At 36.0% G+C, this 25,860-nt stretch overlaps 1 protein-coding gene across 6 annotated transcripts in view; it reads left to right on the forward strand.

Moving 5' to 3' along the window:
* The window catches only part of LOC129492285 (UDP-glucuronosyltransferase 2A1), a 66,332-nt gene extending 61,785 nt beyond the window's left edge, over positions 1-4,547 (forward strand). For 4 of the 6 annotated variants that reach the window (XM_055297418.1, XM_055297415.2, XM_055297416.2 and 1 more), the window contains one exon: positions 3,312-3,591. In XM_055297418.1, the coding sequence (XP_055153393.1) occupies positions 3,312-3,591 (280 nt within the window). Of the gene's footprint in view, positions 1-3,311 lie in introns of all 6 variants that reach the window. The other 2 variants (XM_055297417.2, XM_055297419.2) reach the window with 1 other exon arrangement.
* The last annotated feature ends 21,313 nt before the right edge of the window (positions 4,548-25,860 follow it).

Consider the following 25,860-nt stretch of genomic DNA (forward strand, 5'->3'; position numbering starts at 1 on the left):
GGTGTATTCTTACAAATTATTTTATATATTTTTCTTCAATTATACTGTGTCCTTACAACACTGTTAATCTAGGATAAAAAAATTATCCAGTTTTTCTTTTCAGAAATTAATTATTTTGTGTATTATTTCTTAGAATGCCTTTTATTTCTATTTTTTATCTTTACTTCTGGAGCACCAGTTTAGTCTTCCCTATGATAAAATATTTTGGTATGTTTTCCTCTATTACTTCATGTCTAATTGTTCTAATCAATTTTTACTATTATTAATTCATTGAGATTGCCTCAAATAGTTCACAAATTAGTAAATTTATTATTTTTACCATGAGCATTGCTTGCTGTTTCTAATTTCTTTATTAATTCTTTCAACTGTCACTTTTAACAACTTATTTCATCAGCTCACCTATCTCCTTATCACTTCCTCTTTCTTTATAAGTCAATTTTGATATCATATTCATTACCCTCCCGCTATTATTGTATTTTGAATCTCCTCTTCTTTGGACTATATGACATACCTAAATGCATTTTTAGTTTCTCATTTATTTTTCAGTATATTTAAGTGGTTATCAGGCTGTTATTTTTTTCTCGGTCTTGGTGTTTGCTCTGAATTTGTGTGGGTACCTTAAACTTGCTTTATGTTGTATTGGACTTAATTGTTTTCATGTAGAGTCCAAGCTTGAAGAACAGATTTAATATTTCATTCACTTCCCTGAAGGCTGAGATTCAGGAGGTAGAGGGGAAGTTAAACTCGGATCGAATTTAGTGCTTTTTCTTAATGGAAGTAAGCTGCTTAAAAACATCTATTCAATGCCCTTTGCCAGGCATTTTAGACATGAGGGCCAGTGTATTCATTTCAAAAAAGAAAGACTCTCAACAGTTGGTTTAGATTCATACCAAGACTCAGCCTTGGTTGCCCACTTTTGCTCTCTATCCACATTCCAATTAACTGACTTTTATTAATACATACATGTTGTGTAAGTCATAATTTTAAAAATCATAATTCACGAGCTAAGTGTTGGTTGAGGAGCTTCAGCAAGGCTCAAGTATGATCTTTTTTTGACCTTAATGTCTAGTCAATTAGACTATTACAAAGTTGTTAGTTGCTGACAATTTGGTTCATTGTATTAATTATCAGCGTAGGTATGGTCTGTGATTCTCTTTAACTCTAATGCTTAAAATGATCACTACATTTTATTATTGACTTGAAAACTATGAACCAAAAATAAAATTCTAAGCCTCCCACACAACCGTCGGAATGGACTTCCTCCTCAGCCAGAGATCTTTTAAAATTTAACCTGAGCGTCTATTTCAGGCCATAATGGGAAGTGAGGGTCAAACATGACCCAGTATACCTCTCCGGCATTAGCATCAACGCAGACTTTAAGCTGATAAGAAACATTTCACAACCTATTCTCTCTGAAGCCTACTACCTGAAGGCTGCCTCTGCAAATAAGGACTTGGATCTCCACAATCCTTTATCTTAACCCAGGCATTCCTTCCCTTTGATCCCAGGTCTTTAGAGAAACTCAACCAATTGTCAACCAGAAAATGTTTAAATTTACCTATAGCCTGGATGCACCCCCACTTCAAGTTGTCCCACCTTTCTAAACCAAACCAATGTACTTCTTAAATGTATTTGATTAATGTCTTATGCCTTCCTAAAATGTAAAAACCAAGCTGCACCCCAAAAACCTTGGGCACATATACTCAGGACCTCCTGAGGGCTTTATCATGGGCCATGGTCATTCATATTTTGCTACAAATAAATACCTTCAAATATTTTAGATTTTGATTCATTTCATTGACAAAACTATTGATGCAAAAAACGAGAACTATAAATACTGTTAGAAATTTCTAAATAAATGCCTAAAAATTATTTAATTCAAAATACCTTCACTTTAACCCTAAACCAAATACCACCTCTGGGAACACAAGGTATGGTGTAGAGTATATATATATGGATGTGTTTGTACTCCATTCTGTTATTCATTAAAGCAATTAATAAACATTAAAAATAACATTTGAATAGACCATTGTAATTTAATTATTCAGAATATTTTACCATATCAGTCATAAAACATTAGTGTATAATAAAACATGAAATAATAAATTTATGAGCATGGTCTTTGTTCCACATCATTTATAGGAAAACATGCTTTCTTGTTATTATTTTTCAATTCACATGTACAAATTTATTTATTGCCTAAAGTATATTAGGATGATCCATGTAAAATTACTGTCTTGATCCTACCTAAGTTTCAATGCAGTTGAAAGTATGAATAATCTTTTTCACTAGACAGACACACAAACACACACACACACACACTCAACACATGTAAACTACTCCTGCTGCTGAATCTAGTGTACCATATTCTCTTGCAAATGATGACCATGTTCCCCATTCCCCAGTCCTAACAACATTCTGCCAACACCAGGACATCTCTACACAAACCATTTACCTTCTGTCATCTTCATGAATACAGGCTGGAACTTTTATTCCAGACACAAACCAAAATGAAACCTACTAATTTTGGTTTAACAACTAGGGAAACTGCAAGTGAAGACACACTTTGCCTTTTAAATATGTAGATATCCACCCAATATTGTTTGAGAGGCCATTAGAACTGTTATCTCTGTTACTATCGCTATTGTGATGGCAAGTTGATTTAGAGCTCTAATTCTAGGGAGATGTTTCAATTGAAACATCAAAGTTCATGTACTTGGATATGCCACTTCTTAAATCACCAAAGTATTTTTGTTCAGTCTTCATGTTACAGATACAGACACTGTCCTTTTCATCACAAACATACAAATGTGTGCCACAGAGTAATTATCACAGTGCCAACAGCTTAGAACTGTAAAATGACTCACTAATGCTGACTGCCAATTTCCTTTGTCTGTCATATGGACTAACCAGACATTAGAGGATATGCTTATGTATGTCTTACATGATTTTTATCCCACAGTATTAGGTTATGTACCATCTTCATCTTGGAACCATCCTGGACAGTATAGTTCACACAGTATCAAAATTATTTTTGGAAAAATTATGCTAAACATATATATTTACAACTGGCTTACTCTACTTTTTTATGTCTACATTTGATCATACTGTGTTAAGCACATATTTCATCCATATCTTCCTTTTCATAACTCTTAAAATCCTATGCAACTAGCAAAGTCCATGCAAGAATTATATTTTCTCAACGTTAACTATGGCCTTTAACTTGTATAGCAAAATTGTATCACATATTTATCTTCAATGAAAATAAAAACAAAAATTATCTAATTTCTGCCTATTTATCTGTCTTCTAGTTATAAAGAGAATGCTATGAGGTTATCAAGAATTCACCATGATCAACCTGTAAAGCCCCTGGATCGAGCAGTCTTCTGGATCGAGTTTGTCATGCGCCACAAAGGAGCCAAGCACCTGCGGCCAGCTGCCCACGACCTCACCTGGTTCCAGTACCACTCTTTGGATGTAATTGGGTTCTTGCTGGTCTGTGTGACAACGGCTATATTTTTGGTCATACGATGTTGTTTGTTTTCCTGTCAAAAACTTGGTAAGATAGGAAAGAAGAAAAAAAGAGAATAGGTAAAGAAAAAGAGGAAATGCATGTATTTTTAAATTTGGCAAAATTCTGAGTAGTGTAGTCCTATCAATTCCAGCCAAAAGGAGTTTAACAAAAACGCATCTCCCATCCTGTTTCCAAATTTTCTATTTCTCTATCTGTGATAAGCCTACTGATAAAGCCTAGATTTTGGCATGATTATTATTAACTTGTGAGTTATAGCCTTCTATTTTTCCTTTGTCTCTCCCTGCTGACTATACCCTCTTCCTTTCACTTTTCTGACACAAGGATACTACCTAATTTTAAATATGTTCTATTCATAGTATCAAATTATTTTATAGTTAACCTTAATTAATGATGAACAATATTCTGAATCCTGGTAATGCATACAGTGTAGATGGAATTTGATAGGTGTAAGGAAGAGTCAAATTCACAAGTTTCCATATACCAAACAAATCAAGGAGCCACCACAGGAGAGTAGTGTGTTATGCGAAAGGTAATGATTTCCTTTTTTAATAAAAACAAACTCCTCTGCTTGCTCAATGTTTCAGGAGTTAGAGAATGAATTTTAAGTGTGATGTGCATCCCTATTAAATGTCTACAAAATTTTCATTGAGCATATCTAGAAAATCACGGTATAACTTGCCTGCCTTTCTTCAACATATATTCTTATATAACTTGTAGTGGAAGATTTGGGTACTGTCTTTAATAAATAAATCAATTGACTCTTTTTTATTTCAAGGAGAAAGTACTGGGTTATATGTTGAAGGTGAACAGATCATATTTAGAGGATATAACAATTAGAAATCGAGAAAAATTGATCAATTTTATAAAATTTTTAGTTAACTGTGCAAATAATTACATGAACCATTAATTAATTATGCTTAAAAATCACTAATGTTCATAATACATTATCACTATATGTTATCAAAAGTTTAATTTTATGCCAAAAAATAAAAAATGCTTACTTGGAATTTGATATCTTTGCATTATTTTTGTCTTTATCTTCCACAAATTTAAATTTATCAATTAATTGTTATGCTATGTATATAAAAAACTAAGAGCTTCACCAAGGATATGGCATAATAAATATTTATCAACGGAAAGCACTAGTTGAAGGCAAATATTTTTACTTGATTCAGCTTTGCATTAATTTAATAAATATATTGAAGATTTTGCTTTCTTTACCCTTTATAAATTTAATGACGTTTCTAGCTAAAGTGTTAATTTAAATATTTGAAATTGAGATACGTCCCATCAATACCTAATTTATTGAGAGTTTTTAGCACGAACGGTTGTTGAATTTTGTCAAAGGCCTTTTCTGCATCTATTGAGATAATCATATGGTTTTTGTCTTTGGTTCTGTTTATATGCTAGATTACATTTATTGATTTGCATATGCTGAACCAGCCTTGCATTCCAGGGATGAAGCCCACTTGATCATGGTGTATAAGCTTTTTGATGTGCTGGATTCGGTTTGCCAGTATTTTATTGAGGATTTTTGCATCAATGTTCATCAAGGATATTGGTCTGAAATTCCCTTTTTTGGTTATGTCTCTGCCAGGCTTTGGTATCAGGATGATGCTGGCCTCATAAAATGTGTTAGGGAGGATTCCCTCTTTTTCTATCAATTGGAATAGTTTCAGAAGGAATGGTACCAGTTCCTCCTTGTACCTCTGGTAGAATTTGGCTGTGAATCCATCAGGTCCTGGACTCTTTTTGGTTGGTAAGCTATTGATTATTGCCACAATTTCAGAACCTGTTATTGGTCTATTCAGAGATTCAACTTCTTCCTGGTTTAGTCTTGGGAGGGTGTATTTGTCAAGGAATTTATCCATTTCTTCTAGATTTTCTAGTTTGTTTGCATAGAAGTGTTTGTAGTATTCTCTGATGGTAGATTGTATTTCTGTGGAATCGGTGGTGATATCCCCTTTTTCATTTTTTATTGCATCTATTTGATTCTTCTCTCTTTTTTTCTTTATTAGTCTTGCTAGCGGTCTATCGATTTTGTTGATCTTTTCAAAAAACCAGCTCCTGGACGTATCTCAAAATAATAAGAGCTATCGATGACAAACCCACAGCCAATATCATACTGAATGGGCAAAAAACTGGAAGCATTCCCTTTGAAAACTGGCACAAGACAGGGATGTCCTCTCTCACCACTCCTATTCAACACAGTGTTGGAAGTTCTGGCCAGGGCAATCAGGCAGGAGAAGGAAATAAAGGGTATTCAATTAGGAAAAGAGGAAGTCAAATTGTCCCTGTTTGCAGATGATATGATTGTATATCTAGAAAACCCCATTGTCTGAGCCCAAAATCTCCTTAAGCTGATAAGCAACTTCAGCAAAGTCTCAGGATACAAAATCAATGTACAAAAACCACAAGCATTCTTGTACACCAATCACAGACAAACAGAGAGCCAAATCATGAGTGAACTCCCATTCACAATTGCTTCAAAGAGAATAAAATACCTAGGAATCAAACTTACAAGGGATGTGAAGGACCTCTTCAAGGGGAACTACAAACCACTGCTCAATGAAATAAGAGAGGATACAAACAAATGGAAGAACATTCCATGCTCATGGGTTGGAAGAATCAATATCATGAAAATGGCCATACTGCCCAAGGTAATTTATAGATTCAATGCCATCCCCATCAAGCTACCAATGACTTTCTTCACAGAATTGGAAAAAACTACTTTAAAGTTCATATGGAACCAAACAAGAGCCCGCATCACCAAGTCTATCCTAAGCCAAAAGAACAAAATTGGAGGCATAACACTACCTGACTTCAAACTATACCACAAGGCTACAGTAACCAAAACAGCATGGTACTGGTACCACAACAGAGACACAGATCAATGGAACAGAACAGAGCCCTCAGAAATGATGCCGCATAGCTACAACTATCTGATCTTTGACAAACCTGACAAAAACAAGAAATGGGGAAAGGATTCCCTATTTAATAAATGGTGCTGGGAAAACTGGCTAGCCTTATGTAGAAAGCTGAAACTGGATCCCTTCCTTACACCTTATACAAAAATTAATTCAAGATGGATTAAAGACTTATATGTTAGACCTAAAACCATTAAAATCCTACAAGAAAACCTAGGCAATACCATTCAGGACATAGGCGTGGGCAAGGACTTCATGTCTAAAACACCAAAAGCAATGGCAACAAAAGCCAAAATTGACAAATGGGATCTAATTAAACTAAAGAGCTTCTGCACAGCAAAAGAAACTACCATCAGAGTGAACAGGCAACCTACAGAATGGGAGAAAATTTTTGCAACCTACTCATCTGACAAAGAGCTAATATCCAGAATCTACAATGAACTCAAACAAATTTACAGGAAAAGAACAAACAACCCCATCAAAAAGTGGGCAAAGGACATGAACAGACACTTCTCAAAAGAAGACATTTATGCAGCCAAAAAACACATGAAGAAATTCTCATCATCACTGGCCATCAGAGAAATGCAAATCAAAACCACAATGAGATACCATCTCACACCAGTTAGAATGGCCATCATTCAAAAGTCAGGAAACAACAGGTGCTGGAGAGGATGTGGAGAAATAGGAACACTTTTACACAGTTGGTGGGAATGTAAACTAGTTCAACCATTGTGGAAGTCAATGTGGCGATTCCTCAGGGATCTAGAACTAGAAATACCATTTGACCCAGCCATCCCATTACTGGGTATATACCCAAAGGATTATAAATCATGCTGCTATAAAGACACATGCACACGTAGGTGTATGCGGCACTATTTACAATAGCAAAGACTTGGAACCAACTCAAATGTCCAACAACGATAGACTGGATTAAGAAAATGTGGCACATACACACCATGGAATATTATGCAGCCATAAAAAATGATGAGTTCATGTCCTTTGTAGGGACATGGATGAAACTGGAAACCATCATTCTCAGTAAACTATCACAAGGACAAAAAACCAAACAGTGCATGTTCTCACTCATAGGTGGGAATTGAAGAATGAGAACTCATGGACACAGGAAGGGGAACATCACACTCTGGGGACTGTTGTGGGGTGGGGGGAGGGGGGAGTGACAGCATTAGGAGGTATACGTAATCCTAAATGACGAGTTAATGGGTGCAGCACACCAACATGGCACATGTATACATATGTAACAAACCTGCACATTATGCACATGTACCTTAAAACTTTAAGTATAATAATAATAATAAAAAAAGTAGAAACAAAATTTTTATGACACCTATGCTAAAGTCCATAAATTTCCTGTTTCTCTTAAAAGACATTCTCTGGATAAGTAGGTTTTGTTAGACCAGTTTAATGTTTAATTCTTGTTTAGACTATTTTACCTCTAGAACCAAACTGCCTAGGTTGGAAATATTTATCTGTCACTGCTCAGCACTGTCAATAAACGTGGGCAATTAAAAAAAAGGAAAATAATGTTTTTGTAAGTTGAGGCATATAGAGGTTCCAACAAAGATGAGCTTAGAGTTGGCCCACGGAATTTTCAGTCCCACTGGTGGTCTGTTTCCTAATGTGCAAATGTATAATAAGAATTGAGATACTAGTAGGTTGCAGTATGCTCTTCTGGGCTCCTGTGTACTGTTCACCTACCACCAGTCATGTGCCCAACAAACTAGCCCTGGAGTCGCCAGTTATTTGGTGCTTTGCCTGTAAATAAATATTAATTTTATCAATGTAAATATATAAAAATGTATCAGTGATTTTACTGCAAAGTCTGTTATTAATCTGATTAATCACTTTCTTGGTTTATAATCCAGTCAGAATTTTGTTCAAATACTGCCCTCAATTTTTCTTTTTGTGTGTTTTCTATAGATTCTTCTCTAATATAGAGACTTTACAAAAGATAAATTTGTTATTTGAAAGAGATCCACAATCCTGAGTCATTATGACTGTGGTTCAGAGTGACTGGCAAAGATATAATATTAGCCAAGGTCAGATAAACAAGTAAAAATTAATGAATAATCCTTGGTCAGATAAGGTGATCTTTGAAGTTGAATTGATCAATCATAATGAGGACATGCAAGTTGCAAGAGTTCAGATAGCATAAAATAAAAATGGAAACAAACACATTGAATCAGATCACAAATATTTCAACAAAGCATAGGATGGATGGTTAAGACCAAGAAGACAAGTAGAAACATGAGAGCTTTAGAAGAAAAACAGGTAATGAGGCCAGCTTTAATGTAAGTTGTTAACAAAAAACACTTATGTTTTCATCAGTTTACTGGCAATTTCTAGAGCATTAGGTGATTTCTCTTGGGGGCAATATTTCATATATGTAGGGAGCCCATTTCTAATTTCAAAAATAAAAATATCTAGTTTTTAAAATGTTTTTTTTTTATTTTTTCATAGGTTATTGGGGTACAGGTGGTATTTGGTTACATGAGTAAGTTCTTAAATGGTGATTTGTGAGATTTTGTTGCACTCATCACCTGAGCAGCATACACTGCACCCTATTTGTAGTCTTTTATTCCTCACCCCTCTCCCTCTCCCACACTTAACCACAAGTCCCCAAAGTCCATTGAATCATTCTTATGCCTTTGCATCCTCATAGCTTAATTCCCACATATCAGTGAGAATATGTGATGTGTGATGTTCCATTCCTGAATTACTTCACTTAGAATAGTAGTTTCCAATCTCATCCATGTTGCTGTGAATGCTGTTAATTCATTCCTTTTTATGGCTGAGTAGTATTCCATCATATATATTTGCATTGGTTCCACGATTTTGCAATTGTGAATTATGCTGCTGTAAATAGCATGTGCAGGCATGTTTTGTATATAATGACTTCTTTTCCTCCGGATAGATACCCAGTAGTGGGACTGCTGGATCAAATGGTAGTTCTACTTTTAGTTCTTTAGGGAATCTCCACACTGTTTTCCATAGTGTTTGTACTAGTTTACATCCCTACTAGCATTGTAGAAGTGTTCCCTGATCACCACATCCATGCCAATATCTACTGTTTTGTTTTTTTGATTATGGCCATTCTTGCAGGAGTAAGGTGGTATCGCATTACATTTGTTTGTTTTTTGGAATTCATCCTTCTTATCCTATCCCATCTTTTTGTTATGTTAGTGACTCTTTTTTCTCTGAATATTTGAATCATGCTTATTTACAAATTTTATTCTGTCCAGGTTCAGTGCTACATACCTATAGTTCCAAAATTTTGAGAGGCCAAGGTGGAAAACTTTGTTGGTTGGTTAAATTATGCTGTTCAAGTAACAGTTCCATGCACCATGAGAAGAATTACTCTTTATCATTTACTCATTTTCTAATTCAATTTTGTTTCATGCTTTTACTTGTGATCACTGATAATGCATTTAAGCCGTAAGTATTAGAATCATAATGATTCTTCAGGAGACTAGACAGCTCTACTGGTCAGAAGAAAGAATCAGCCTAATTTTGTCTCTGACACTTCTTTACTGTTTCTAGTTCGAAGTATATGTAAAAAGTGTCTTTTCCTCTACGATGCTGCACCTTGGTAACAGAGAGAATTTTACCTTCACAAGAAAGATAAGATTTTGCACAAAGTTTAGGTGAGGATGGAGTTGTTTATTTTCTCCAAGATCAATAGTCGAAAATCTCACAGAAGAAACATCAATCTTATTGCCCGATATGATTTGGCAGTGTCACCACCCCATCTTAATTTGTAGCTCCAATAATCCCCACGTGTCTTGGAAGAAACCTGCTGGGAGGTTATTGGATCATGGGAGTGTATGTTCCCCTGCTGTTCTCATGATAGTGAATAAGTCTCATGAGATCTGATGGTTTTATAAAGGGGAGTTTCCTTGCACACCTTATATTGCCTGCCACCATGTAAGACGTGCATTTTCTCATCCTTTGCCTTCAGCCATGATTGTGAGGCCTCCCAAGCCATGTGAAACTCTGAGTCAATTAAACCTCTTTCCTTTATAAATTACCCAGTCTGAGGTATGTCTTTATTAGTACATGAAAACAGACTAATACTTTTTCTAAGCCCTCTCAAATTCACAGGTCAGTACTGCAATCCTTGTGGCCACTCTACTAATTGGAAAGGGAGATTGACTAACAGTGCCCTTTCCAGATGAAAGTTAAAACACTGTACAGACTGATGGTAGTTTCTTTTGCTGTGCAGAATCTCTTTAGTTTAACTAGATCCCATTTGTCAATTTTGGCTTTTGTTGCCATTGCTTTTGGTGTTTTACACATGAAGTCCTTGCCCATGCCTATGTCCTGAACAGTATTGCTTAGGTTTTCTTCTAGGGTTTTTATGGTTTCAGGTCTAACATTTAAGTCTTTAATCCATCTTGAATTAATTTTTGTATAAGGTGTAAGGAAGGGATCCAGTTTCAGTTTTCTACATATGGCTAGCCAGTTTTCCCAGCACCATTTATTAAATAGGGAATCTGTTCCCCATTTCTTGTTTTTGTCAGATTTTTCAAAGATCAGATGGTCTACCATCAGAGTGAACAGGTAACCTACAGAATGGGAGAACATTTTTGCAATCTACCCATCTGACAAAGGGCTAATATCCATAATCTACAAAGAACTTAAACAAATTTACAAGAAAAAGAAATCAAACAACCCCATCAAAAAGTGGGTGAAGGATATGAACAGACATTTCGCAGAAGAAGACATTTATGCAGCCAACAGACAGAGGAAAAAATGCTCATCATCACTGGCCATCAGAGAAATGCAAATCAAATTAAGAAAATGTGGCACATATACACCATGGAATACTATGCAGCCATAAAAAGGATGAGTTCATGTCCTTTGTAGGGACATGGATGAAGCTGGAAACCATCATTCTCTGCAAACTATTGCAAGGAAAAAAACCAAACACCGCATGTTCTCACTCATAGGTGGGAATTGAACAGTGAGAACACTTGGATACAGGAAGGGGAACATCACACACTGGGGCCTGTCGTGGGGTGGGGGGAGGGCATAGGGATAGCATTAGGAGATATACCTAATGTAAATGACGAGTTAATGGGTACAGCACGTCAACATGGCACACGTATACCTATGTAACAAACCTGCACATTGTGCACATGTACCCTAGAACTTAAAGTATAGTAATAAATAAATAAATAAATAAATAAATAAAATATATTAAAACATACCTATTTTATATACTAATTACCATAAATGTTATAATACAATATATTAATAACTATTGTACTTTATGTTAAAAAAACTTGCATAAAATAAATGCTCAACAAATGGTCATTGAATTTTACTTAATGGTCTTAACAACAGTTTACATTCCCTGTTAACTGTATAAAATTTCAGCTATAGCTGAGATGACCTTTGGTTACAAACGCTGCCTTGGTGAAATTTGGCCTCATAAGGATTGAAACAATGGGCACAATTCAGCATTGGGCACTAAGGTTCAGAGGAATGCAACCTCAGAAATGCATGCCACTCTCAGATCATATAGGGCTTCCTAACTACTTCATTAATGTAGACGCTAAGCATTGCGGAGCAGAAATAAAACCATGGGAGATATATTTTCAAGCAGAAATGGAAAAGAAGATTTTTAAATAGCTGGGTACTAACCTATCATCTGTTTACTCCCAAAACATACCACTAATCACAGATTTTATTTAAACATATAATACCAAAAATTAATTTCCATTAAGATTATCCTATGTTAGTAGTTGAAACTCTGTTCTAGAGGAGGCATTTAAATTTGCATGCATTTCAGATATTTTCTCATTCTTATAATGAACTTACAATTATATTTTCTGGACAATAATGAGAAGACATACATGATAATGAGACTTAATGCCAAAAACTCTACCTGCATATATTAAGTAAAATTTATCAGAGACAAGATTTAAAAACAAAGCGACCTGTTGTCTATATTTCAGTATAAAGGGATTGTAATATAATACCTGTATGCTTAACTTAAATCTTGAAAAAACAATTACAAAAACAATTTGCAACAACCACAAAAGAAATGAGTTGTTTTTTTAAATAAATATAACGTAATCAAAACAAAAAAACAAAAAAACGTTGTACACAGAACACAGCTGGGACCAGCTTAAAGTGAAAATGTAAGCTGGAACTTTGCCATAAAATCTTGGCCAATTCCTATGTCCAGAATGGTATTTCCTAGGTTATCTTCCAGCCTATTTATAGGTTTTGGTTTTACATTTGTCTTTCTTCCATCTTGAGTTGATGTTTGCATATGGTGAAAGGAAGTGTCCCCATTTCATTCTGCATATAGCTAACCAGTTATCCCAACTTCAATTATTTAATAGATAATGTTTTCTCAATTGCTTCCTTTTGTCAGTTTTGTTAAAGATCAGATGGTTGTAGTTGTGCAACATTACTTCTGGGCTCTCTACACTGATCCATTGGTTTATGTGCCTGTTTTAATACTAGTAGCATGCTGTTTTGGTTACTATAGTCCAGTAGTATAATCTGAACTAAGGTAATGTGATGCCTCCAGCTTTGTTCTTTTTATTTGTAATTGCCTTGGCTATTTGGGCTCTTTCTGGTTCCATATGAATTTGAAAATAGTTTTCTTTTTCTAATTCTGTGAAGAATGCCATTTGTAGTTTTATAGAAACAATATTGAATCTGGTAAACTGCTGTGGGGAGTATGGCCATTTTAACAACACTGATTCTTCTTATCCATAAGCATGAGATGTTTTTCCACTTGTTTGTGTCTTCTCTGATTTCTTTGTGGTTCTCATTGTAAAGATCTTCCACCTACCTGCTTAGCTGTATTCTTAAGTATTTTATTCTTTTTGTGTCAATTTTGAATGGGATTATGTACCTGATTTGACTCTCAACCTGAAGGATGTTGGTGTATAGAAATTATACTGGTTTTTGAACTTCGTTTCTTATTCTGAGACTTTGCTGAAGTTGTTTCTCAGAACAAGGAGCTTTTGGGCAAAGACTTTGTGGTTTTCTAGATATAGAATATTGTCATCTGCAAACATGGAGAGTTTGACTTTCCTCTTTCTATTTGGATGCCCTATATTTATTTCCTTTGCCTGATATCTCTAGCCAGGACTTCCAGTACCATGTTAAATAAGAGGGGTGAGAGAGGGCATCTTGTCTCATGCCAGTTTTCAAGGGGAATGCTTCCAACTTTTGCCCACTACATATTATGTTGGCAGTTGTTTTGTCATAGATGGCTTTTGCTATTTTGAGGTATGTTCCTCCAAAGCTTATTTTTATTGAGGGCTTTTAACTTGAAGAGTTGTTGAATTTTATTGAAAGTCTTTTCTGCATCTGTTGAAATAATCATGTTTTTTTGTGTTTAATTCTGTTATGAGATGAACCATATTTATTGATTTCCATATGTTGAATCAACCTTGCACCCCATGAATAAAGCTTATTTGATTATGGTGGATTATCTTTTTGATGTGCTTCTGCATTTAGTGCTGGTATTTTGTTAAGGATTTTTGCATTTGTGTTCATCAAGGATATTGGGGTGAGGTTTTCATTTTTTGTTGTGTCTTTGCCAGGTTTTGATATCAGGATGATGCTGTCTTCATACAGTGAGTTGGGAAGCAGTACCTCATTCTCATTTTTTGGGAACAGTTTAGAAGAAATTGTGGTATCATCTTTTCTGTATACATGTGGTAGAATTTTGCTGTGACTCCACCTGGTCCTGGGCTATTTTTGATGGGCAGACTTTTTATTACTTACTCAATTTCAGAACTTGTTAGTCTGTTTAGGGATTTAATTTCTTCTGCTTTCAGTCTTGGTAGGCTGAATGTGTCTATACATTTTTCTATTTCCTCTTGATTTTGTAATTTGTGTGCTTGGAGTATTGTTTTCATTTTAGGCTCTGATTTTTGTTTTGTTTTGTTTTTCTATGTAGTTGGTGGAAAAATCCCCTTTGTCATTGGTAATTGTGGTTATTTGGATATTCTCTCTTTTTTCATTTCTTTTTACTCTAGCTAGAAGTGTATTTTTCTTTTTAATTCTTACAGAGAACTAACTTCTGGTTTCATTGATTTTTTGTTGTTTGTTTGTTTGTTTGTTGTATCTCAATTTTCTTCAGTTCAGCTGTGACTACTTTTTTTCTTCTGAGATCTCTGGGATTATTTCGCTTTTGCTTCCCTAGTTCTTCTATTTGTGATGCTAGTTTCCTAATTTGAAATATTTTAAAATGTTTCATGTAGGCATTCAATGCTATCTACTTCCCTCTAAAACTGTTTAACTGTGTTCTGGAGAATCTGGTATTTTGTATCTCTGTTCTCATAGTTTCAAAGAATTTCTTTGTTTCTGCAAAAGTCATTCAGCAGTAGTTTTTTTTTTATTTTACATGTAATTTTATGGTTTGGAGTGATTTTCTTACTATTAATTTCTATTACTATTGTGCTTGGTCTGTGAGAATGGTCAGTATGATTTTGGTTTTTGTTTGAATTTGCTTATTATTGTATTTTGTCTGATTATGTGGTTAATTTTGAAGCATGAGCCACATGGCTATGAGAGGAATGTATATTCTGTTGTTTTGGGTGTATATTCTGTTGTTTTGGGTGAAGACTTCTGTAGATGTCTATTAGGTCTATTTGGTCAAGTTTTGAATTCAGGTCATGAATATCTTTGTCAATTTTCTGCCTTGATGATCTGTCTAATATTGTCAGTGGGGTGTTGAGGTCTCCTGCTATTGTTGTATAGGAATCTCACTCTCTTCATAGATTTAAAGTAACTTACTTTATAAATCTGAGTGCTCTATTGTTGGGTGCATACATAATTAAGATAGGTCTTCTTGTTGAATTGAAACTTTTACCATTATATAATGCTCTTCTTTATCTTTCTTAAAATCCTTCTGATCTATAATTAGGATTACAAGCCCTGCTTTTTTTTTGTTGTCTGTTTTCCATTTGTTTGGTAGGTTTTTCTCCATCCCTTTATTTTGAGCCTATGGATGTAATAGCATGAGAGATGGATCTCTTGAAGATAGCATGACATTGGGTCTTGCTTTTTATCCAGCTTGTCACTCTGTGCCATTTGAGGGACCCTTAGCCTATTTATATTGAAGGCTAGTATTGATATGTGTAGATTTGATTCTGTTGTTGTATCGTTAGCTCATTATAATACAGACTAGTTTGTGTGGTTACTTTATAGTGTCAGTAATCTCAGTACTTGCATGTGTTTTTGTAGTGGTTGGTAATCATCTTTTCTTTCCATATTCATCACTTCTTTCTGGACCTTTTAAAGTGAGGTTTGGTGGTAAATTTGCTCAGAATTTGCATATCTGAAAATAATCTTATTTCTCCTTCATTATGCATCAATTTTTCTGGAAATCTTGCTTGGAAATTTCCTTCTTGAAGAATTCTGAGTATATGCCCCCAAACTCTTCTGGCTTGTAGATTTTCTCTTTAAAAGTCTGCTGTCAGCCTGAAGAGGTTCCCTTTGTAGATGAACAGTCTCTTCTCTCTAGCCACCTTTCACATTTTTTTAAAAATTTCATTTAAACCTTGGAGAATCTGATGATTGTGTGTCTTGGGGATGGGTGTCTTTTTACATAATTGCAGGTGTTCTCTGCATTTGTTGAATTTGAATGTTGGCCTCTCCAGTTAGTTTGGGAAAGTTTTATGGATGATATCCTCAAATATACTTTTCAAGTTGCTTGCTTTCTCCCTGTCTTTATCAGTGATGCCAATGAGTCATATATTTTTTCTCTTTACATAATTCCAGATTTCTCAGAGATTATTTATTTTTATTTTTGCCTGGCTGAGTTATTTCAAGAGGTCATCATTAAGTTCTAAGATTCTTTCCTCAGCTTAGCATATTCTGTCCTTAGTATTTGTGATTGCATTATGCAATTTTTGTAGTGTGTTTTTCAGCTCTAACAGATCAGTTTGGCTCTTTTATATAATGGCTATTTCATCTTTCAGCTCCTGCATTGTTTTATTGTGATTCTTAGCTTTGTCGAATTGGGTTTTAACATTCTCCTGAATCTCAATGGTCTTTATATCTATCCATATCTTAAATTCTATCTCTGTCATTTTAGCCATTTCAGCCTGGTTAATAAACTTTGCTGGAGAACTAGTGCAGACATTTGGAAACAAGAAGGCACTCTCACTTTTGAGTTGCCAGAATTGTAGCACTTGTTCTTTCTCATTTGCGTGGACTGATATTCCTTTATTATTTGAAGTTACTGTCCTTTGGATGGAATTGTTTGCTTTTTTCTCCGGTGAGTGATTATGATATTACGTGGCTTTGGTTGACTGGCTTCAATTCTAGTCTACTCCTGGGTTTGGAATAGTGGATTGTTTGTGTTTTGTCTCCAATTACTAACTCCATATCCTTGTTTCTATTGTTGATTGTTCTGGTCTATGGGGCTTTCTCTGGCAGGGCCCACTGTTGGCAGACAAGAAATATCCTTGACAGACCAGCCCTAACGTGTTGTCTATATACTTTCTGCGGCAGCCCAGGGTTACACCTGTCAGCAGAATTCAGATGGAAGGAGGGATACTGATTGGAAGCTCTAAACGGGTATGGCCCAACTGACTGTTGGAGGTAGGGGTGAGTGGAGTTGTCTGCCCTGTAGTCTGGGTGTTTCCAAGGCAATAGCAGGATATGCTGCCCAGCAAATTCAGACAGCAGTAGAACTGCTGGGCAGAAAGTTCTAGCAGGTTTGGCTTGCCCAGCTATCAGCAGCAGTAATTGTGGGGGACACCTGCTCTCCTGTATGAGTGCTTCCTGGGACAATAAGAGGTTGTACCTACTACCTGAATTCCCATAGAAGCAGGACCGCTGAGTCAGATGCTCGAACAGGTATTGCCCACCTGACTACTAGTGATGGAGGTGAGCAACCTCATGCACTCTTTCACCTAGGTGTTTCCCGGACCAATGGAATGCGGCATGCTCTAGCTGAGTATACACAGATGCAGAGCTACTGGGCCAGAAGTTCTAGAGGCATTGTTTACCTGCTATAATTGGTGTTGTTGAGTGAGGTCACATGCCCTGCCATCTGGGTGTTTCCTGGGACATGAGGAGACTATGCGCTCCAGCTGAGTTTACACTAAAATGTGACCAGTGGGCTGGAATCTCAAGTAAGTGTTGCCTACTTGGCTATTAGTAGCTGGGTTGGTGGAGTAGCCAGCCAAGTTTGGGCCAAAGCAGGACAGCTGGACTGGAAAATGGTGCTAAGCCCCTTGCAGCAAAGGGAGCAATCTTACTGCTCCCAGGCACCACAACTGTGTCTTCTGTTTTACCTGTGGCATCATTGCTGGTTTTCTCTTGGGCCTAAAGCTTATAAGATCTCCTTGCAAGTTCACCTGGCAAAATGTTTGAGTGGCTCACTGCCTCAATCAAGAAGCACACTACAGGGATGCTGGGGAGGGGGGAAGGGAGATTTTCACACTCCTATTCTTGCCCAGGTCCCTATGGAGAGCGTCAATCCCTCTTGGAGCTGTCACTCACTCTTCCTTTCTCATGTTGGAGAGGTTCTCCTTGCTCTATTCTAAGCCTAGACAGGTCAGTGCCCAGGTTTGCTGCTCTCTGCTCTCTGTGTTCCCCTGCTGCTTTGATGGATGCCAACCTGGTTTCTCAAATAATTGATTTGCAGGGTCAGGGTCCACTAACCCTTTTGTTTCCTGTTCCTGAGAGCAGCACACATGAGCTGCTTGTAGTTCATCATCTTGGCCCTGCCCTTGAATGAAATCCTTATCTCATTCTCATCCATTCCACAAAGTAGATCATCTCAAAACAAAAGCATTTATCACTTATGGTGTAAGTAATGGGATCTATAAAGCTATTTATCATAGTTCTGTATGGTGTGAGTTCCCATATTTGCTCATTAGCCTAATGACATCATTCACATAAAGGTCAAAGGGGCAGCTGTGGAGATGAATGTAAACATAATGACCAGTGAATTTTTAAAATATCTTAAGAGCAGTCATTAACAAACCTCCAGATAAGTACCACTGTCTATAAAGTATAACCTAGTGATGCAGGATATTTTCTTGACCCCTTTGTGGGACTCATGGCAGAGGTGTCTCATTTACTCAGCCTGTCCCTGTATCCCTTGCAGAGGGAGCATGCAAGCAAACAAGTGTAGGAACCAGGAGTGAGCAAGTGCAGGAACCGGACAACCACTTCTGGACACTGGCTGGAACAAACTCCATTTACTCAGCTTGCCTGGCTCAACCCATTGTAGGAAGGAGCACCTAGGCAAGTGAGTAATGGGTCTGGCCAGCTGCTTTTGGGTGCCAGCATGAACAAACTGTGTGCGGGCCCCACAGCAGCATCTAGGTAGAGATGCCTGTGACTCCCTGAAGCTCCAGAGGGTGTGTTACAGTGCTCTTTAAGCTCAGCCATCTGTGGATGGCTTAGGTGTTAACAGCTAAATGGGCCCTTTGCCTCATCATGTGGGGCAGCTGCCCTCCACCAGCAAGAGCAAAGGGCCAGTGTGATAGCTGTTTTTTGGGGGTTATCCACACTCGTGGATTAGTACTATTTGTGGATTTTTAAATAAAAGTTTAAATATAATTTTATTTGATTTGGCTGAAAGATATTGAAACGGAACTCTAATCTCTACTGAATTTTAGATACATATCTTTATATAGGTTTTTCTCTGAAAGATGTCTCTAATATTAAGAAATACTATGTATGCATAGTTTTAGTCATTATTTTTAACCATGCATTTTAATTTTAGCCATTAGCTAAACTTCTGCTATGGAAGTAATTTCATCTCTAATTTATATGATTTATATCATAATTATAACTTGTCAATAGTTCTGACCCTTACTTGCTTCACATTTCTTTGCTCTTTTTGCTATATTTGAAGGAATTCAATGTTCACCATTGAATCAGAGATTATTCCAGAATATTTTGAACTTTTTCTGGTTTGAACATGTCATACAGAATTTGCTTTCAATAAAGACTCATGAATATTAATTTTCTGAGATCAAGTTTGGCAATATTTACTCATTGCATTTATGTAAGAATGACCATAATCTAAGTCTTAATATCATGTACTTAGTTCTCACCTTCTTCCCTTCAGAGCTGTGTAAATAATATTCAGTCTTCCAGCTTTAAATGCTACTAAAGAGCTTTTGAGGTCTGTCAAATTATTTTCTTTTTTTAAAAGTTTCCATTTTGACTAGAAAAAAATCACTGTATTTCAAACTCAGAAGCTTAATTTAAATAAATTTTTATATATTTTATACACTTTCCAGGCCAATAGTGTGTCTTTATAACACAGCTAATCTAAGATTTAATATATTCATTTTTTATTTTAAAAATTAATTTTTGTTTGATTATTAGGATAACTTTCAGTTCCATTTTTTTCTCTACTTTTGGGACATCAGATTTCAGTTGTCCCTATGTTAAAATATTTTGATCATCCTCATTCTGTACTATTTTTTGTCTAATTGTTTTAATTAATTTTTACTATTCTTAGCTCGTTGAGACTGCCTTAAATAATTTCAAGTACTAAATTCACTTTAATGTCATAAGCCTTGCTTTCTGTTTCTAATTTATTTGTCAATTTTTTCAAGTGTTATTTCTCACAAATTAATTTAACATCTCACCTGTCTCTTTTATCATTTTGTTTCATAATCGGATTTTTGATCTAGAATCTATTACCCTCACATTCTTATTTTATTTCAAATATTCTCTTTTGGGGATTCACATATTGTCTCAGCCTATTTCTGCTGTTATAAAAAAATAACAGATTCAACAATCTATAGAGAAGAGAAATTTATTTTGACACAATTCTGGAAGCTGAAAAGTCTTAGATCAAGACACCAGCAGTTTCGTCATCTGCTGAAGGCCATAAAAGGTGCCTTCTTGGTGTTCTCATAGGGCAGAAAAGATGAAAGATAAATAGTGGGCCAGCGCTATGTTCTTACATGGCAAAGAGTGGAAGAGAAGAGGCCCATTCTTCCAAACCCTTTTATAAGGCCTCTAATTTCATTCATGAAGGTTCTGCCCTCATGACTTTATCACCTCTTAAAGGCCCACCTCTTAGTACTAACACATTGGCAATTAAGTTTCAATATATGAATTTTGGAGGGCACATTCAGACCATAGCATATGTTATGCTTGATTGCCTTCTTAGTCTGCCATTTAGAAAAAAAAATTAATATTATGTAAATGGTTATCAACTCGTGTTTTTTTTTTTTTTTTTTTTAACATGCTTTCTCAGTATTTGCTCTGAATTTGTATAGGTGCCTTAAACTTGTTTCTAGGCTACCTGAGACAATTATTTTATTTAGTTTCCAAACTTGAAGGATAGTTATAGTACTCCATTTATTTTTGAAGCCTAGTATTTGAGAAGTAGGGAAGAAGGCAAACTCAAATGGAATTCTGTGCAGTGTGTTTTTTTTAGTGGAAATAGTCTACATAAAACTATCTTTTCAAAGCCCTTGTACCATGATTTCTGGACAAAGGGAACAGTGTGTTCATTTTAAATAGGAATACTCTCAACACTTGGCTTAAATTCAATCCTAAAGAGTCAGACTTGGTTGTCTCTTTTCCCCTCTCAATTATTCCAGTCAACTGACTTTTTGAAATATATGCACGGATAATAATAATTTACTGGATTATATTGAAACTGTCAATTTAGGAACATGGTAGGTGCTTACGAGCTTCAGGAAAGTGTGTTAATGAAACACCGTGAAATATGTGGAAGAAGAAAAAAAGAGAGATTTATTTGTTACAAAGAGTTATAATCTGCAGGCTAGGAAACAGAGTCTCCAGCTAATACCAAAAGCATATGATTCAGAAACAAAAAAAAGAGGCTGGGCTTTATGCCTAACAGGACCCTACCAGTTATGCATACATATTAAGTAGGATATATAATAATCCTAGGAATATGTATGAAGAAGACCAAACACATGCATGGTGAACAAACCTGTATGTTCATCCCATGTTCACTTTGGCACAGAGACTTAACATTAAAATGAACTGAAACTTGTCTCTTTACATTAAAAACTCAATCAGAGGGCATAAAGGCGCCTTGTGCACAGTCATCGTGGGCTGGTCAGAACCAGTCTGTGGTCAGTCGTTATTGCTTAGGAAAGAAAGCTTTGTAAGTCCGGTCAGCTGTCCTAGAGAAACCACAGTAAGGGAGGGGAGTCTAGTCGTGATGTGAGACAGTCTGTCAACGTTGGTGGAAACACCTTTCAGTCATTTTTTTTTTTTTTCAGGAATTGGTGTCTGTTCAATTACTAGAAAATAAAGTCCTGTGGCAGTTATAGGGAAGGGGAGCAATGAGGTGTGACTAACCTCCGGCCTTGCCAAAGCCACTGAATCTGCCTGGGGTCTCTGTGCTGCTGAGTTTGTTTTGTTTTGCCTCAAAGCTGAGGGGCTTAATTTATTTACAGGTGTATCCCCAGGATAATTCAGCTTTAGGATGTTACTATTCCTAGTAATGTTGACAGAGCTAAGAAAATAAATTATGAACTATGACTTACCAAGAGAAGAAACTCTCCATCAACCCTAGATTGGAAAGGAAAAGTAAAAGAAGTGACATTTTAGAGTTCCTTAAGAAGTGGAACTGTAGAAACAAGATACCATGGTAAGAGATGGGGTTTCAGAGAGACACAGTCACTGAAAGCAAGGCGAGGCCAAGGTAGAGAAAGAGCAGGTAAGATAGTAGCTGCTTTCTCTCCTCCTTCTCTTTCATATTCTGCAGTTATCTCTCTTTATCTGAATATTATTAGAAGATCAGCTGGCAAAAATTCCTGAGTAATGCAAACTGGATTAGTCAGTGTAACTGCAGGATGTACATGAATACACACACACAGACACACATGCACACACACACAGAGACAGAGACAGAGAGAGAGAGAGAGAGAGAGAGAGAGAGACTGAGGATCAACTTTCCCTAACAGCTGTTAGCAAAACTATTCAGATGAGTCAAATGTGGAAAGTCTCATCCCTCACACAGCAGACACCAGGTCACATCAGCGAGAGTGATTTTGCACAGCTCTTATAAGATCGTCCCTTAATCAGGAGGCTGAAGTTGGTTGTTTAACTTATTTTGTTTGTAAACATTGCATGTGTCCCTTATTCTCTGGCAGCACTTCCTCTGGTCAAAGTTCTTTAGCTGGTAGAATTATCCAAAATTTCATCAATTTCAAATCATGTAATAATATGTTTAGTCTCAATGATTTGCCATTACTTTTCACTGAATTTTATTATTGAATACCAAAGTATTAAGATATGTTATTGCAACATGCAGGTATTAGCTATAATTTAGACTACACTCAACATATTTTAGCATCCTAGTTTATCTTTGGTATTTTGGATCAATAACCACAGCCAGGAGAGTAATGCTTTCTCTGGCCAAAGTCTAAAACACGGTAGCTCAGAATAATCAAGAGGCACTCTCAGTTTCCAATCTAAGTTAATTGTGGCCAAATCCATAGGTAATATGATTCCCATATTACCATATTTGGATCCCATATTCCTCTCTTGTGATTGACAATCTTCAAATTGCCTCAAGGTTGCAATAATAAAAAAAATAGTTTAGGCAAAATAATGGAGCATACTTTTGAGAGAATCCATTCCCTTTTTAAATCCCTTGAATTCTAGACCCATGTACTTAAACTAAAATATGGAAGATATCAGCTATCAGATTCTAATTTAAAGCACATACTGCATTCTTTAAGACCATAAAATCAGTTTTGTCTCTCAGGTAAAACTTTCAGGATCTTCATTAGATAATGGGGAACTTTGTAAAATCAGCACATTTCATAGACATTAGAACTTGTTGCATTTCCTTGGCTGTGAATATATTTCCTGTTCATACTCAATGTTGAGATTAATATCATGATTTGACTATGGGTCCTTCATGTTCACAGATTTTGATGCCACAGAAATAATAAAGAGAAGATGTGGAAATTTTTTTTTAATTATATGTACAATGAAAAAAAGAATGCATGCTGTATGATGAAAGGTGATGTATGTAATGCACCTGTGGATGGCTAGAATCTTAGGGAATGATGCCATGCTGAGAAGGGGTCAAGTTGACATCTGCTAGTAACATATTGAGCATGTAGCAGCTGTAGTAGCCAGATCAGCCTTGATGGGGTAAAGTCCATGTCATAAACTTATACATAGTCTCTGTCCTAGACACCATTGTTCCTTTTTAAAAATAAACTTTACAATCAAATTCTGGAAGTCTGGAGGAAAAGACTGATTTCCATAGGACTGCTTATTCAATCCACCTTATTGCTGAGGCAGTTCCTAGAGTGCATGCCTTCTAAGTAATTTCTGCCAATTACAAGAGGTAAACCCACGTAAGTCTACCTCTAATATTCTTTGCATTAATTTTTCACTAAGATTATTTCCATATCCTTAACAAACTAGTCAATTCCTTAGGTACTACCTTTGATTCTGTAGATCTGTAACACAGGCCATTCTCTGCTCCTCCCCCTCCCAAAAAAAAGACAGTAATTTAGATATCCTGCTTGATATTCTGCCCATTATAAGGATTGTATTTAATTTTTTCTTTACTGTTTTTTTCTTTCCTTTTCTTTTTTTTTTTTTTTTTTTTTGAGATGGAGTCTCCCTCTGTTGCCCAGGCTAGAGTGCAGTGGTGCAATCTGGGCTCACTGCAAGCTCCACCTCCTGGGTTCATGCCATTCTCCTGCCTCAGCCTCCCCAGAAGCTGGGACTACAGGTGCCTGCCACCACACCCAGCTAATTTTTGTATTTTTAGCAAAGATGGGGTTTCACCGTGTTAGCTAGGATGGTCTCGATCTCCTGAGCTCATGATCCACCTGCCTCGGCCTCCTGAAGTGCTGGGATTACAGGCGTTAGCCACTGCACGTGGCCTGTTTAAATATTTTTTTAAGAGACACTCCTGAGTGGGACTGTAACCCTGTGTTGTGTTTTTTAAATTAGAAATTACCCTATGAATCTCTAGGCAGGTTTAGTGAGATTGGTTTAAAAACATTGTTCAGTTCCGTGAGAGCCTCATCCATTTGCTAAAGTGATTTACTTGTTTTTCTGAAATTTCTCAGTCCTTTTCTTATAATTGTACATTCATTAACAGTAGAATATTGCTGTTAATGTTCAGTTATATTTTTGTTGTTGTCACAACAGAATGGCCATCTCAGGTAGCACAGGTTCTTGGTGCCCATGGACAAATATTAATAGTAAGTATCCACCAGAACTTGGCAGTAAATCAGGGACTGTTTTTCTAACGGAGAAGACATTTCAGGAAAATAGGTGATAGTTTAGCTCCAAAATCCTGAGATTCTCTTACTAGATTTTGTTAAAGGTTTATTTAACTTTGGTATCTACTACTGACATAGGACGCGAAGTTGGAATTTCTGAGTTATAAGATGAATGTCAAAAGGTGTCTATAGGCAACCTAATCATCTATCTATGTATCTGTGTATCTATCTATGTATCTGTGTATGTATGTATATATGTATCTATCTAATCTATCTATTTATCTATCCATCTATCTATCATCTATCTGTCTATCTAATCACACACACACATGTTCAATACCCATATAAGATATGTAAGTTATGTGTGTGTCTACACATAGGATATCTACTTAATATACTCATAAAAGATTAAGCAATATCATAGTAGGCTGTTCATACATTTTATTCTTTTATTCCAAAAAGTAATGTGAGCAATTAGGCAATGCCATTGTTACCCGTAAATTGAAACACTCTACAATTTCCATCCTGTGGCTGGATTTGGTACTTTTCCAAATCAAGTATTTTGTAGTTAATATGAACTAACCAGCCTCTACCATTATGGATGTCTATTATTTCCACAGAAATTATGGATCCCAATTTTGTTGCAGCATCTTTCACTTTCATCTCTATCCTACAGAGTAAAAACACAACAGAGATTTTCAAGGATATTGATATGCTTAGCAAGAATGCATTTTTTTAATGTCACTGAGATGGTGAAATGTATTCTGAGCATACTGCACATAATACATCTCCTCTAACATTCCCATTTCCCTCAGCCTATAGGTTATTTTCATACAGAATATCAAAAATGTTATCAAATTTCAACTTTATTTACTATAAGCCATGTTAAATCCAGGCTTTAATTATCCAACCCAATGCCTGATAATGACATAATTAAGTATTTGGACAACACATTAACTTCAAAGTAGTGGATAAATGTATCTTTATAAACATTTGGCCTGATAAAATATTACTTTTCATAGTTTTTCCTTAACATGAAAAATGAGCCTCTAGTTCAGTCCATCAAAGTGATGAAATTGTGCCTCATGTTGTTGTATATGTGGGTGGACTTTGCAATTCTCTTCTTGAAGTGAAGCATTGAGAAGTGGTAGAGTTGGATCTTCTGGAAACCGTAGTTTCCCTT

This window comes from Symphalangus syndactylus, chromosome 10 (genome assembly GCF_028878055.3).
Source record: "Symphalangus syndactylus isolate Jambi chromosome 10, NHGRI_mSymSyn1-v2.1_pri, whole genome shotgun sequence".
Classification (NCBI taxonomy): Eukaryota; Metazoa; Chordata; class Mammalia; order Primates; family Hylobatidae; genus Symphalangus; species Symphalangus syndactylus.